The 15,548-nt window shown below is 39.6% G+C and overlaps 1 protein-coding gene across 1 annotated transcript in view; it reads left to right on the top strand.

The window, feature by feature from the left end:
- LOC101158740 (mannosyl-oligosaccharide 1,2-alpha-mannosidase IA) overlaps positions 1-15,548 on the top strand; it is a 125,498-nt gene that overhangs the window by 17,785 nt on the left and 92,165 nt on the right. Inside the window, exon 2 of the mRNA XM_023953195.1 lies at positions 12,349-12,445. Within this exon, the coding sequence (XP_023808963.1) occupies positions 12,349-12,445 (97 nt within the window). The remainder of the gene's footprint in view (positions 1-12,348; positions 12,446-15,548) is intronic.

Below are 15,548 nucleotides of genomic sequence, written 5' to 3'. Positions count from 1 at the left end.
TAAATTGAATTGTTAAAATTAGTTATGCTCCTAAAATTTGTATATGTCCAGTAGTTTCCTTTTCACTTTGTCATTATTCAGATGGGCATTAAAAGAGACTGGCACTTGATGTTTGTGCTCTTGATGTTGCATTTTTTGGTTGGTAAATGGAATAGTGATAGAAACCGAGGTTTATTTGGCATAGAACGGTATGTTACTGTATTTCCAGACAAAAATATAGGCAACAACACAGAATGGACATTTCAAGATTTAATTACATGTAAAGCAGTACGATTTTATTAAAACAGTATAGCGATGTGTCAGTTCTTCATGATGTGTGAGTGCTGGCCTACGCTCACTTTAGGCTAATTTACCAGGAGCAAGTATATATACTGCTGTGATGTTCACGGACAGTAGGTGAGAGGTGTGGAATACTCATGGTTCTAAAATCATGTTTAATGTATACTTTTAATGTCCATCCTTCTGTTTGGAATTATATTTTCATAAAGACTCATTGGGCTGTTCTCAAAAAGTTGACATGTAAAAGAAAATGTCAGATAATGTGAAAACCCTTTAGAACTGGGACATGGTAAGTTTAGAGGTCACATGACTGACTTCTCTAAACATTACCATGAGTGGCTTTAAAGAGATGGGCCAAAGATCAATTGACTGTGCCTAAGCAAGATTCAGAACGATCACAATCATCCAAAAACTTGTGTGGCAACTGTTCTCTGGCGCTGTGTGAATTGGTGGTTGTGAGACAGTATATTTGTTATGTAAAACAGTTTTTTTTAACATTGATGTAATGAAAGTTGCTTTGATTTTGGAAAAAAACCATCTGTAAAAATGTCTGCCTACTGAACACTGTACATAACGGTTGTAGCTCTGTATCAACTGGGCTTTAGTCAAAGCTTTGAAATATCATGCTTTGTTGATGAATCAATTTCTTTGTTAATTTTTCCCCCACTTTTTCTGGCATGCATGTTTTGCTTGTTTTCTGGTTTCAACACATCTAGCCCCAAAACCCTGAAAAAGGTCAACAAATTTGATCATGTGTCATCATGTGCCTCATGAAATGAGGAAACGAGGAAAAGATCCAGGCCAGGGAAATGTGGAGCAATAAAAAGAAAAAAAAAATGCTGCAGTTGAGTTTTTCCTCTTGACATTTATTTCCAGGAAACTGTTGGCCCAAAATCAACTTGGGGTGCTGGTAGGTTCAAGGCCGCACTAGAAGGCTTGAGGCTATGTGCCCTGCGAAGCAGACTTCCAGTCAGGCTATGGAACATGATACTCTTTGTTTTAGGGCAGAGTTTACTGTTTGAGTTAGTTCACTTTGACATACACCTGTGTTTAAAAACAGATAAGAGTGTTTATATGATACTGGTACCTTACTCATAGGACACGGAAGTACATATTCTGCTTGATGTGACTTGCCTTATTCCCAGGGTGGTGATTATTGTATTTTTTAGCATTAGGACAATTGAAAGCCTGGCTGAAAAACAGAAATAAAAACCAAAGAGAGGATACTGTGCAAGGGGCTGCTGAAAAGAGGTTTCAGAAAGTAGTTTCCATTCTTGATTTAAAGGCGCAGGTTTTGCTCACTTTGCTCCAGATGTTTGGAACACAGAATGCTGCTGTGGCTCGTATTTCTGTCTGTGGGCATAGTACGCCTTTGAGATGATCAGAAAGGTTGCTGGTGGATTTGAGTTTATTTAAAGATTACCTACTTTATCAACAAAGTATCTCCTCTTACACAGATTAGTGTGTTGGAATCTTTTGCTTTAATCCACTTTCTGGGCTCACAGCCTTGCCACATGTAGCCTGCATCCACTTTATATTTTTTTAAACTACCCTGATTCAGAGTGTATCTGTCATCCATTCCAGTCTTTGGCTTAATCTATTAAGGTAAAGTCACCTGCGGCCATATTGGGGCTTGGCCCATGGAGGGTCGTAGAGAAGGGAGGCCAGTTCAAATACATTTTAGTTTCCTTGTGGCTCGTTGAAAATTGAACATACAAATGTTGTGGGTGTCTCTTGAAGTATCTGTAAGGCTAATGTAAGCTAAACGCTATATTCATGACGTGAGGGCGACTCTGTTTTATGATGCCCTCTAGATGAATTGAGTGTGTCATCCTGGTGACGCCACACTGTAGTCATTAGTAGATATCTATCTGTGTACTGGTGAACAATGAAGGAAGCCTCAGGAAGACGAGTCAGTGTTTACTTGTTGATAAAGAGACCCATTGCTAGCCTCATCTCCTTAATAATGTTGTATTTTATGTCTTTATCGCAGGTCTTTAGTTTTCATTGTTGCACTATTTTACTGTCCAAAGCAAGTTTGAACTATGAAGTCAAACATATGGATTTCTTTCACTTTCCATTTCATCATTCTTTCTCCTCCTTCCCCAATGGCCATCAGCCAGCAGCGATCAATGAGCAATGTTTCTGTGTTGCTTCTCTTCATCTCTCCACCGTGTTCTCAGTACAGAACGCCGTTAAGCACCAATCATACGAGTGAAAACAAAATCTTTTATGAGCCCTGTCAGCTCAGAGAGTTGTGGCTAGTGGAAAGTTCTGTGTCTTTTATTTAGATGGATTTAAAAAAGATTTCGCCCTTTTTTCATTTATACAACTAATGCTCTTTGTAATATTCACCAAAAGTGTTTATCTGTCAGAAATATAAGGAATTGGATCTGCAGGTTGAGCCGATCTCCTGAAAGATTACCATCCATCCATCCATCCATCCATCCATCCATCGTCTTAACCCGCTAAATCTCTTTTGGGGTCGCAGGGTTGCTGAAGCCTATCCCACCTACTGTTGGGCAAAGACAGGGTACACCCTGGACAGGTCGCCAATTTTCTGTATGACTCCTAAAACTTTTCACACAGCAACCCTGTGACTCCAAAAGAGATTGAACAGTAGTGGAAAATGGAAACTAAGAGTGAGCACTAGTCAATCGTCACACAGTTTTAGCAGCTGCTCGTTTTGGGTGTTGTATTGTTTGAAATGAACTTTGACTAGTGCAAAAAGACATGAAGGGGCGTTCAAATCTTCATCCTCATTTCTTGACATTGCTACATCATTTATTGGGACATATTTTACACTGACTCGTAGAAAAGGCTTTTAAAAAAATCCTTATAGCCACTTCCTCTTTGTTTTCCTTCTGATCTTGTCTTCTGGATATTCTCCCAATCCACACTAAAGAGCCAGACCAGAGTTCATTTGCAAGTAAACCGAGAAGCTTGCTTTCAGGTGGCCCAGAGTTCGCACAACTATACAGCCACACAGTAAAAACAGTTGAACTCTATAAAGACCCAAATAGTGTTTTGATATGTTCTTGTAGTATTTTTCTGACGTTAGAGGACATACATAAAGAAAATTAAGCTCGAAAGCATTTCTGAGTATTTTTTTAATTTAAATTGTAGATAATCCAGAGCAGACAAAAAAATGCAGCTTGAAAAGGCTTGTAGTTGTTGCTTACAAACTACAGTTGGCAGGCCACAAGCTCCTTGTTCCACGCCATTTTGATTCATCCACTTGCAGACAAATTATTCCATGTACGTCTTTGTTTTCCTCGTTTGAGCTGAAATCTGGATCTAAATTGTACGACTTAGTTTAGTTAGTTTAAATTTGGATCTAAACGATATTGCTCACCATTTTTGTTAGATTGGGGATGTGAGAGGCTGTAAGCTAGCGGGATAGATTGTTAACAAAGAGTTGATGGGAAATTATAGCAGCCTTACTCCATTCCAAAAGTCACGGCCACAAATTTCTGACGAACTCCTGCTGCTCTGTAGATGTCCCAGACAACAACACACGTTTTTGTTTATTTTCGCCAAAATCATAATGATATTAATAATTATTTATAAGCATGCTTAAAAGACCTACGGGTACACTTTGAAAATAGATCAAAAGATGATTGGAGTGGGACTTAAACACCAGTCTTTAAGCAATGACAATTGACACAGTCTATGAGCACCGTAATTCTTCTACCGTTCACATAGTTTACGTAATTCCAATGGATTCTGACGTGGAGAAAAGCAGCTTTGTGGCGAAATGCAAGACTTTACGTTAGTAAATATGGAAGCGATTCTGTAGCATAAATAAAAAGCAGAGTTAAAACCAGAAATGCTTTTTCATTTTCAAAATGAAGCTGCATTTTTTGACTCAAAAATAAAATGAAAAAGCAATCCACCAAAATGCTTTTTCATTTTATACTTCAACACAGCTTTTTCTGTCACTTAATTATAATGATAAAGAAAATGGTATTTGACATTTCATTTTAAAAAAGGTCCCTGGTAAATGTGTAGCAAAATCATTTAGAAATGTCTAATTTGACATTTAAAATGGATAAACAGAAATGCTTTTTAATTTTCAAAATGAACTGCATCAAATGACTCAAAATTAAAATGAAAAAGCAATATTTCAAAATGCTTTTTCATTTTATACTTAAAACCGCTTATTCTGTGTCATAATTAAAACAAAAATGCAAAGAGGGGATTGCATTTGCATTTTCACATCCACCCTGGGAAACTTGTCTCAATAATCATTTAGGAAAAGCATTTCCGGAGGGGAGGCGGGGCGATGACGTCACTGCTTTCTCCCTGAGTCAGACAGACCAGGAGCAGACTGTGTTAGCGGCAGAGTAGAAGACGGCTTTGAGTTGGTTGTGAACTTCTGATGACTTTACACAGCTTCTCAGGACTACATAGCAGCATGTCCGCCTTCTGCGGTCCTCCTCCTGACGCACCGCGGACAAGCTTTTGTCTTCGGACCGCCAGCTGCCTTTGCATAGCGGAGGGCGAAGCTCCCGATCGATGAAGGCGGAAATGCTGCTGCGATCTGAGAATCATCAATCAACCATGATGATCAACCATCAAATGAAAAATGAAAAAGCTTTTCTGGTTTAAACTTTGCTTTTTATTTATGCTACAGAATCGCTTCCATAAGTAAAGTGGTACGTAATTAACTTTATTGTACTAACGTTACAATAGTTGAGTCTTTACTAATGTAAAGTGTTGCATATAAGTGCAAAGCTAATGCTGTTTCTGAATCGGAATCAGCTGGAATTACGTTAATTGCATAGATCAGGGGTGGCGAACACGTGGCCGCTTGCGGCTCTCGGCCCATGAGCATGCAGCTCTTTGCGTCTCGTCATATTGTGGCGACCCAGGGGTTAGCCCCGCCTTCAGCCCCTAAGACTCATGAGAAGTGGGGAATTGTGGGTGTAATGTTTCTCCCCATGAGTCAGGGGGCTGTTAGCAGAATTAAGAGCCATGCTTTTTCTGGGCATATTAACGTGTGCAAACAACAAAGTTGGAAAGGAGCAATTCAAACTATCCATGACTTTGCTTATTCCTCTTTGAGATCAGCAGGAGTTGGTTGATGGATTTGTCACAGATGTCTCGCAACAATAATTTCGACATACTAAGCCTCATTTCTTGAGTAATTCACTTTTATACAACTCTCAAATCCATCAGAGAATATCAAAAATAAATAATAAAAAGGCCGCCGGGCAGTGTGAGTGTTTTTATTCTGCTCCCGACACATAAGTGACCGCCAGTCATTTGCGCGGGTTTCGCCCAATAAAAAAAAATTACTAAACATTACCCTCACATTAAAAATGGCGAAATTAAGAGTATAAAGAGAAATGCATGATGTTCCTGGAAGAATGGGAAGATTCTTACTTTTTTACTGAATAGAATGAATAGTCACTATGTTTATTATTCTGAGCTTTTGGAAGCAGTAAAATAGTTTATGGCAGAAAAGAACTAAACGTAAAAATTAAAAACTCTTCCTGATCTGACAAAAATTGTCTCCTTTTTTAACAAGATGAAGCTTTTCAAAGTGCACAGACACCTGACTGAGCATGCTTGTGTGAATAGTGTGGCGACCGTGGGGTTAGCCCCGCCTTCAGCCCCTAAGACTCATGGGAAGTGGGGAATCTTGGGTGTAAAACCATTAGTGAGGTGGCTATGAGCAGAAGAGAGATTCATGATGTCTAAGTTTTGACGGTTGAGTTCAAGTAAATGTACTGTTAATCAGGTAGGAAGCAGCTCAATACTTTTTTCCTTACTACTTTGGTGAGCAAGCAAAGTCGTTTCAATTTACATAAACATGTCATCAATTACTTGGTTTTCATGATAAGGATCCATCATAAAACTATAAATTAAAAAATTATTGAATATTTCTTCTTTTTTTTTTTTACCGTAGGTTAAAATTAAATTATTTCTACACTCAACTGAAATAAAACTTGAAACAAACACAACTACAATACTTGCTGTTGTGTTGTAGGGAGAGGAGTGTTTTATGGAAAATAATACGGCTTTAATTGCGTGTTTGTGTGTGTACGTATTGGCAGGTCAGTGTGTGGTGTGGCTCTTTGACTCTCACTTGGCTCCTGGTGTCAAACTTGTTCGCCACCCCTGGCATAGATGGTTGAAGAGTTACGGTAATTAAAAGAATGTCAACACTTGAGCTAAAGGTCTGTTGTGAAAGGTTTTTTTTTCTCTTAATGAACTGTCTTTTTTTCAGCAATAATGCTAAATAAAGTACACTTCTTAAAAGTCTTGAATGAAAAGCCTGCTTCGCTGGCCAACAGTTTTCAGTGTGACAGACTACGCTCACAAATAGTAGCAATGTAATATCTGCAGCTTGCTGTCACGGATAAATACATTAAACCCACTTCTCTGTGAGCACAAAGTGGTGAGGTTGTTCTGTTGAAGAACTGTTAAACTGCTCAAAAATGTCTTCACTGCTCTCTTGTGTGCTGCTAAGCAGAGAGAAGGAACAGCTCGAAGACAAAATAGAAAACGGTCCACTGGGTTCAGGAACGCCGCGGTTGTTCTAAGGTTTAGCTGCTTTTTGTTAGCGTTAATGAAAAACAGTTAAATATTCAGCTTCTCACTACCAAAATCTGTTTCAAACCAATTTGTCAACTACCCCATACCAAATGTTAGTTTCGTTAGATTTAACAACTGTTTAATATATGTGATTGAGAGATTCACTATTAAAGATTTTTAGTTGCTTTAATTATAAAAAGCTCCTTTTTTATTTTTTTCAGATTCCAATTAAAGTGCTGCTTGTGAGCAGCACAGTTTACTGGTTCAGCTCAGTACCGTTCATTTGTTCACGTCAATTAGTACTTGTCTGTTTTATAACAGCTATAGCTGACATCTTGGTTTACTTCCATCACCTTATAGCAGCAGCTACACATTACTACGTAAAACAAATACAATAAATGACAAAACAATATTTGGGTTTGCAATTTAATGAACATTTATTCATCTGTATGCTTCTCATGCTTATTGATTAAATAAAGGCTCTGAATCCCCCAAAATAGTGGTAAAATAGTCGATTCTTACATTTTGGAGGACTGAACGTCCCATTATCTCTTCACCTCTTAATATCTTCTTCCTCGCACGTTGTGCTTCAAAGCTTTACCTCATTGTCGGCTCTGTTCCTTTAGAGAATGTGATTTTCTGATTACTTTCTGCTGAATGTCGTCTTTAGCTGCCGCACCTGGACAGCTAAGCAGCTGGTTTGCAATGCTAATCGTCTCTCCCTCATTCATTTGCATGCTGCGTTAAAGCTACAAACATACCAAAAGTGGACGTTCAGGTTTCGTATGGCGTACACCTCACATTCACACACTGATGGCAACTCTGCTGCCATACTGTAACCATCAGGGCCAATGTGGGGAAACATGGGAAAGCAGGGGAACCAAACCTGTGACTTTCTGATCAAAAGTCGACTGCTCTACCTCTACCCCACTACCACTCAGTTATACCTCTTTCACACCAGAGCTTAAGCTCCACTATTTACATTCTTTTGACAACATTAACTCTTTTAATGTTTACACAATTACCATAATTCCAGGAGATTCTGAAGCGGAGAAAAGCTGCTTTGCACCATTATTCAACGTCTACTTTAGTATATGGTGCACAGCCTATATAAAAAGCCGGTTCGCATTGATCGCATGAATGGTTGAGGAGTATGTTAGAGATTGTGTGTTATTTAGATGTCACCGGCAGCATCTCTAGTGTTTAGAATCTGCTGAATCTCTTTTGGGGTCAAGGGGTTGCTGGAGCCTATCCCAGCCAGTATTGGGCAAAAGTGGGATAGACCTTGAACGGATCGGTAGCCTGTCGCATGGCACAACACTCAGAAGTAAGAATAATCAGTTAACCTACGACGCATGTTTTTAAACCACGGGAAGAATCTGGAGTCCCTGGAGAAAAGCCACACATGCATGGGGAGAACATGCAAACTCCACATAGAAAGATCCCTGTTGGGATTTGAACCAGGACCGTTTTTGGGTGGGGCGAGAAAGCTTCACAGTATCTGCATTATCTCTACACATCAGCAAAGACCTTTTGAAAATATCAGCTTATGGAATATCGTCATAAAGCCCAGATTCTTGTTTTGCTCTGTTCATAGTGTTTACACCTGCTTTTAGCTTTCCGTCTGTTAGCTTGAACATCCTTCAGTCTACAAGCCAGATGATTTCAGTTTGTTTTTGGGTTTGGGCTGCTGTCTCTGCTGCCTTTTACCTTTTTTTTCTTTCACTTTTGGTTTGGTGTATTCTAGTTTACTGAGCTAATTTCCAATCAGCCTGCTTCTGTTTTGCATTTGCGTCGTCCACAAACCAACCAAAACGTACACAATGAAACAATTGAACACTGTCAGACTTCAGTGTCGCTCCAGACAAAAGGAGAGGTGTTTTTCTGTCCTGGCTTTGCCCATGTGCTTTCTGTTTGGGACCATCCGTCTATTAAAACCCTCTGTGGTCATCGTTTGCGCTTTTTGTCCCAGTTTGTGTTTAAACGTTAATGTAAAACACTGCAGAGAGTTGTTTTTTTTACTTTGAAAGTCGACCTGATCGTTCATGTGTGTGACATCTGCTTGGAGCGTTCCAATGTGGCTTCTACCCAAAACAAGTCAGAGTATGTATTTTTAATGCAGAGACGCCCTGAGCCCCTTTCGGGATATCGAGGACATTGATGTCTTGCATTAAAATTGTGTTACGGGGCACAGTAACCCTTTTAGCAGTTATTAAGGCCCGCCCCATCTGGGAGAAAACATCGCAATTACAAGGCTGTGTGCATTTTTCTGTCTAGGTTTTAAGAGATTTTCTACCTAATGCCTAATTTTAATCCTCTACATTCTGAACAAAAATTGGTTACATTCTACCATTCCATTTACACCTTTTCAAATAAGATAAAAAGATGACCCCGCCCATTTAATGATGTCCACATTGTTGCAATATTATAAATTTTGAACGGCATAAATCGGAATAAGAATCAGAAGTACTTTATTGATCCCACATGTGGGAAATTTGTGCGTTACCGTAGCGGTGAACATAAGAGTAAAAAAGAGTAATATAAAAACAAAAAGTTTAAAGACTATTTACAAACAGGTAACAATGTGCAAAAATGTGCAGAAGTCATCTGTTCCACTGTGAGTTACACGGTGTGGGACGGGGGAAGCCAGTCTTGACGTTCTCTCTTGTCTGTGGGAGGGGCGCCAAACAAATGCTAACACGCCATTTTGCTCTGAATTGTTTACAGATTAGTGCAGATCATTATTCTCATTATTCACTGCACCAATATGCCTTATCAAGACGCTTGAATTCTACCCACATGATGTTCCTGCAGCAGCCTCATCATAACGGCACGTGACCAACAAAAACCCTACAGGTTACGCGTGATTTATAAGAAATATCACGTCAGACGAGCTTGACTAACGCTGGTTAGCAGGGGAGATTAGTTACATGCCAGGGCAAGAAACCCCAGGTCCTGTGACGGCCGACCTTTGCTCATTAGAGGCTGAGATAGGCTCCAGCAACCCTGTGACCCTAAAAGGGATTCAGAAAAGAGGGTTTCGTAGGAAAATGGATGAAACCCAAATGCACAGATACATTAGCTCCAAACCTTCAGCAAGGAATCAACAAGTCAGTTTCACAACATTAATGTATTTTTAGCATGTTATAGTATGCAGCATTATTTTGTTGCATGTTGTAGCATATTGTATTACTGTGTAGCATGTTGTAGTAGGTCATTGTAGCGTGTGTTTGTAGTGTGTTTGTAAAGCTTCACTGCGATTCACAGATTGTCTGGGTCTATTTTCGATGCTAAAGGCTGCAAATGGGGCCTTAAGGGTGGAGTTTTTGTTGTGGTAGTGTCATGACATCGCACTTCCAACCTACAAGCACACTTTAAGGAAACAAATGTTTGCCAAAACCACATTTGTGAGAGCTTTCAGCGCGGAGGACCTGTTGCCTTCAGAGCAGTGAGCATTTCTGATAAAAATGTGGCTCAACGCGAAGCCTGGATGCAGTTCAGTCTCCGTTATAGTCGCTGTTCTGCGTCTCCTTGCCTGACCTAAACTAAAATGCTTGTTGATCAGTCCCTTAGCACTGAGCCGCTCCACCTTTAAAACTGCTTCAGCCACCAGATCTTCATAAGCCTTGAAAATCCAAGACGTTAATCCAATTACAGTCAACACATGGAATCCTCGAGAGTAAATCCAAAACAAGTGTACACACAGGAGAGTCTTTCAGCCCGAGACACAGTTACATCTGCAAACGTCTTTACAACCTGTATCTGTCAGCGTAGGACTCATGCCAGAAGTCTGCTTGAAGACGTCTTTAACGGCGCCTTGAGCAGTAACAAACCGGACAGTGAATGAACACATGACTGTTTGTATTTGTTCCACAGTAAAAGTGTTAATTCAAACCTGTTTTATCCCAGTAAGGAGCTTATAAATAGATCCCATCACCATGAGCCTCTGCTTGTCTTTTATTTGGTCATTTTTGTTTGACCAAAAAGGACTCAGAAAAGCAGCACTGAGCAGTCCAAAGGATGCAAAGGGTGTATTTGATTTAGTTTTTAGGAATTCTTGTGCAGATCTGCCTGGAATGACCCAGTTTCAAGCAAAGTTAGATTTGCCTCTGCTGAACGACGAGCAATTCCCTTCATAAAGAGAACAGGTCTGTTCAAATAAGGACAGAGCTGTCTGTGTGAACCCCCCCTTACATTTCCAGTCCAGCTGAGCAGCAGGACATTAAAAAAAACAACCCACTGTTGGAAAATGTAGACGATACCAATGGAAACATCTTCAAATCTTAACGGTAGAAATGTGAAATAATTAATTAAATATTAAATTCAAAAAGAGGGACTATAATAAATCATGTTTTTTTAAGTTTTTGACATGTACTTGTGGCTTTTTTCTTAAGAAAGAGAACTAATGTAATAAGAAATCGTTTCATTTTTGCATTTCTGAGTATTTCTCCTAGTAAATCGCTGTCAATCAAACTCAAGCTCAGGTGCGAGAGAAATGCGGATGGCACATTGCTGCATTCCTGCACGTATTTTAAGTGCATCTGAGGCTTTTTTTTATGTTGGCAGCACGTTTTTCAACTTAAGTTAAAGTCTCAAATGTGTTCTCCACATTTGTGTTCTCTCTCCGACCGAGTCTGAAGGCTTGCTGTCCCGCATTAACCAGAGAGGGTAAAAATTAAATCAAGAATAAAATCTGGAGACCTTTTTTATTATTGCCTCGATGAAAATAAGAAAAATATCCTAAAGTTCAGGAAGGATCAGGCTGGCTGCTCATCCCGCAGAGGGTGTCTGTCTGGCCGCCAGCTCCCCTCCCAGGAACCGACACAGTGATCGGGATCGCTCCAGATCCATCCACCCTGCGACAGGCCGTGTACCCGCCTTCAACCAACAGTAGCCGGGACGGGTACTGTTGGGTGATTTGGTTCGGGCAAGTACCAAACTGTGCCGCTAAAACCGCTAAAACTGCCAGACCTTTGTGCCTGTTGCCCGCCGCTCAAATCACGCCTCTCCGCTAAAATCCTGCACCTGTACATTTTTAATAAAGTTAGTAAAGGCCACTGTTGTCTGAAAATGTGCTGAATACATTAGGAACTTTATATGAAATAGAAAAAAAGGAGAATTATTTCATTTGTTTTCATTTCATTCTAATTAGCTCATTGATGCTCAATACCTTAAAATACAGTTTGTGACCAAAGACTCTGATTCTTCGCTGGTTTTATGCAGAACTTTTTCAGGACAGCGTTTTTACAGGAACCCCTCTGGGTAAAACAAAGTAATGAAATTCGGTTTTATGTTCCACATTGTTGAAGTCGATGGTGCTGGGGAAAAAGCTTCAATAAAAGGCTTACATATGTTTGGATATCGGCTCAGAAAAACTCTATTAAGGTGCTTGTATGTAATCAAGCGCAGAGTTCTAACGTCGTTTCATCTGTATTGACTCTCACTGCAGTAACGTTTATTTTTGCTGGGAGCCCCCCCTCCCTGAGTCTGTTGGTTTGACCGTCTGCACTTTTCTCCTCCCGACAGATGATGAAGCACGCGTGGGACAGCTACCGGCGCTACGCCTGGGGTTCAAATGAGCTCAGGCCGGTCTCCAAGCAAGGCCACTCCAGCAATCTATTTGGTAAGAGAAAGGCCGTGTGGTGACACCCCCCCCCACACACACACAGACACACCACCATCACCTGCAGCCGAATCGACCATTGCTTCAAATGTCAGCTTAGTTCCACATCCAAATGTTGTAATTTTTTACCGCTCGCGGCTGAACGGCAGCCGTTCCTGCTGTGTAGTGCTGCATTTGTTCTGCTGCGCTAAAGGGCCATCTTACTGCAGCTTCCTGAAATAGCATCAGACAGATAGTAAGTCTGAGTTTGAAAGACGTGCACGGTGGGAAATAAATGTATGCTGCAGATTAGACCCAACACACTGCAGTCTGCACACTCAACCGCAGTGTCTTCTGGCTTTCAAGGTTCTACTTTTATGCTCACGAGCCACTTCCTCCCTTCTGAAGCCATCACCACAGTTGGTGTTAATATCGCGACGCTTGATGAAATCCTTTGTTTATCGTAGGGATTGCATTCCAAAAATAACCTCCAATAGGTGTAGGGTTTCAGATGTTTTAGGATGGTAAACTCCTCACTACACGTTTTCTGCTTTCCTAAGACAGACATGAACATTTTCACACTTTTCTCTCTTGTTTAAGAGTTCAAACCTTCATAGAAAAACCAGTCTAGTATTATGGAATGAAAACAAAGATTTGATTGCGATCAAAGATTAAAGTAAATTTGGCAAACTGACCACTTCGTGTTAAATGAGACATGAGATTGATCGACAATGCTCTACAGAGAAACGCAGCGATGCGCCAACATGCAACGCGCTACAGTGGCTATGGGTTTGGGCAATCAACATTAATCAGCTGATCCTGTCGTGGAGAAAAGTGGCTTTGCGCCATTTTGCAAAGCAGCTTATTTTACGTCAACCCTCCACCTGGTAGCATTTATGTAGATTGGATAAACGGTGGAAGATTCTCAGTATTTCAGTGAGGGAGTGTCATTTGGGGGTTGCTGCCCACATCTCCAGTGTTAAAAGGTATAGATCATGGTATCCTTATGCCTTTCAGAATAAACTAATATTTCATTAAAAAACAAATTTTTATAAATGTGGGTGGCGCCCATTTCATGACGTCAACCTACAGTCGGCATTGTCTGCGTCTCGCCCGCAAAAACAAACAACATCCAAACTTTTTCATACGTGGGTGTGCATATTGTGCTTGTAAAAGGTAAACAATTTGCCGATCACCGTTAGCGCCTGTTAGCCTTGAGGCGGTGCTGGCAGCACAGACTCCTTGGAAGGGGCTGTTCTAACTTATCTACGTCACAATGTGAGAACCTGCTGGCTTTCGTGGGTTGGAAGCAGGGCCGGCCCTGGTCTTCTGGGGGCCCTAAGCGAAATTTAATTTGTGGGCCCTCTAACTGATCGGCAGCACCAAAAAGCAGCACCAAAAAAATGCAACTGTTGTTGTAATATAAATGAGATATCTCTATTAATACATTTGTGAATTATTATTGCTCCCAAAGAATTGAATACAGTAAATTGCCTGCATGTTGGATGCACATTAAGTGGTGCCAAACAAATTTTAAATGCAAAGAAAAAAAATGAATGACAAATGTATATATATATATATATAGATATATATTTTTTAATGTAACATTTGGCACTCAACAAATGACATTCACAAAACTCCAACTTATTAAAAACAGCAACTTAATAGCAAATCAAATGACAATAAAACAATCCAACATAAAGAAAACAACAGCTCAATGAGGGGATTTTGGAAAGTCAGAGTCTTTCTCAGTCTGAAAAGGACCTCTTTGCGCCAAATCCATTCTTACTGGATCAGAGAGTGTGGTTGTCCATTCAGCTGGACCAACTGGATTTGAGGTACCGGTAGGTGGAATTTTGGATCCAGTAGGCTCCTCTTCCATACACGCCTCTCTTGGAGCCCCTGGAACATGAGATACATAACTTCAATAAAAGCAAACAGTGAAAAGTCAAACAGTCAAATGTTTTCCCTTTCAACAGTAGATGTGGTGACAGGAGTTTCTTCTGCAGCTAAAAAACCAAAAATATTATTATACAATAATCAATGATAAAGCTAATAAAATATCTATAGCAGAATACTAATAATATATTGGCTCGTTTAAAATCTGTGTGCAGGTTTTTCACAATTTCATGATCTTTTTATATATTTATGAGAGATTTATTGTTTGATTGTATATTTGCATAAGGTCATATTTCATTAATTTAATTATGAACAGTTTGGAGCTCCATACTCTTCAGCTGCTGTTTATGAAAAAAAGGTTTTATGCAGACACTGTTTTTTTAATTACTTTACATGCTTTTAAAGTTACCTGAGATGACATCTTCAGTGAAGTCAGGAACATCTTGGGATGTGGATGCTGCACCACCTCCAATACTTGTTAATACTTTTTGAGAGCAGAAGAAACTGTCGGCTGAGACGGAACTGTGCAAAACATCATCATTATGTAGAATCAAAACTGCAAAATACAAATAAGAAATAAATGTACCCATTTATAAATAATAAAATGTGAACACTAATTTGAGAATAAGTGGAATTATAAGCCTTTTATACACTTCTTTTTGTATTATTTTGTATGTTCATAATTTTAAAATTAGTACATTTATTTTGTTTGTCATTTATAGATGAGAACCTTTATTTCCTATGTATTTGGCAGTTTTCATTCTCCATATTTCATGCCGATGCAAGATTTTAAGACACATTCATTGTTGTAAAACTCAGACTACCTGACTGTCTATAACGGATAAACAGCAGTTTTATGCTGTAATAAACCGGAAAATGCAGAACGCACTAAATATGTGTTAGCAAAACAATGAAACAAAACGATAACGTGAGTTAAACATTTTTCAGCCATCATATCGTTGTCATTATTTACTTTTCTTTACTCTCCACCGTTTTAGAAGGTCATGTCCGACCTCATCTTGGAAACTTGGGTATCAAAATTATTTTCGAGTTTTCCATTGGAAATTACGACAAACGGGATCGTTATGTGCAAACTTCACCTCACATCGCGCAACGTAAATCGCGCAGCTGCACAGAACTGCTGGATAATGTAAAAATAAAGCCCCAACATCCTCCAAACTTACCTTGTGATTGATGTTGAATATTTTTATCTTTTTTTAGCTCC

This window comes from Oryzias latipes, chromosome 24 (genome assembly GCF_002234675.1).
Source record: "Oryzias latipes chromosome 24, ASM223467v1".
NCBI lineage: Eukaryota > Metazoa > Chordata > Actinopteri > Beloniformes > Adrianichthyidae > Oryzias > Oryzias latipes.
Note: the sequence above shows the minus strand (reverse complement) of the source record. Positions and strands in the feature narration are given on the sequence as shown.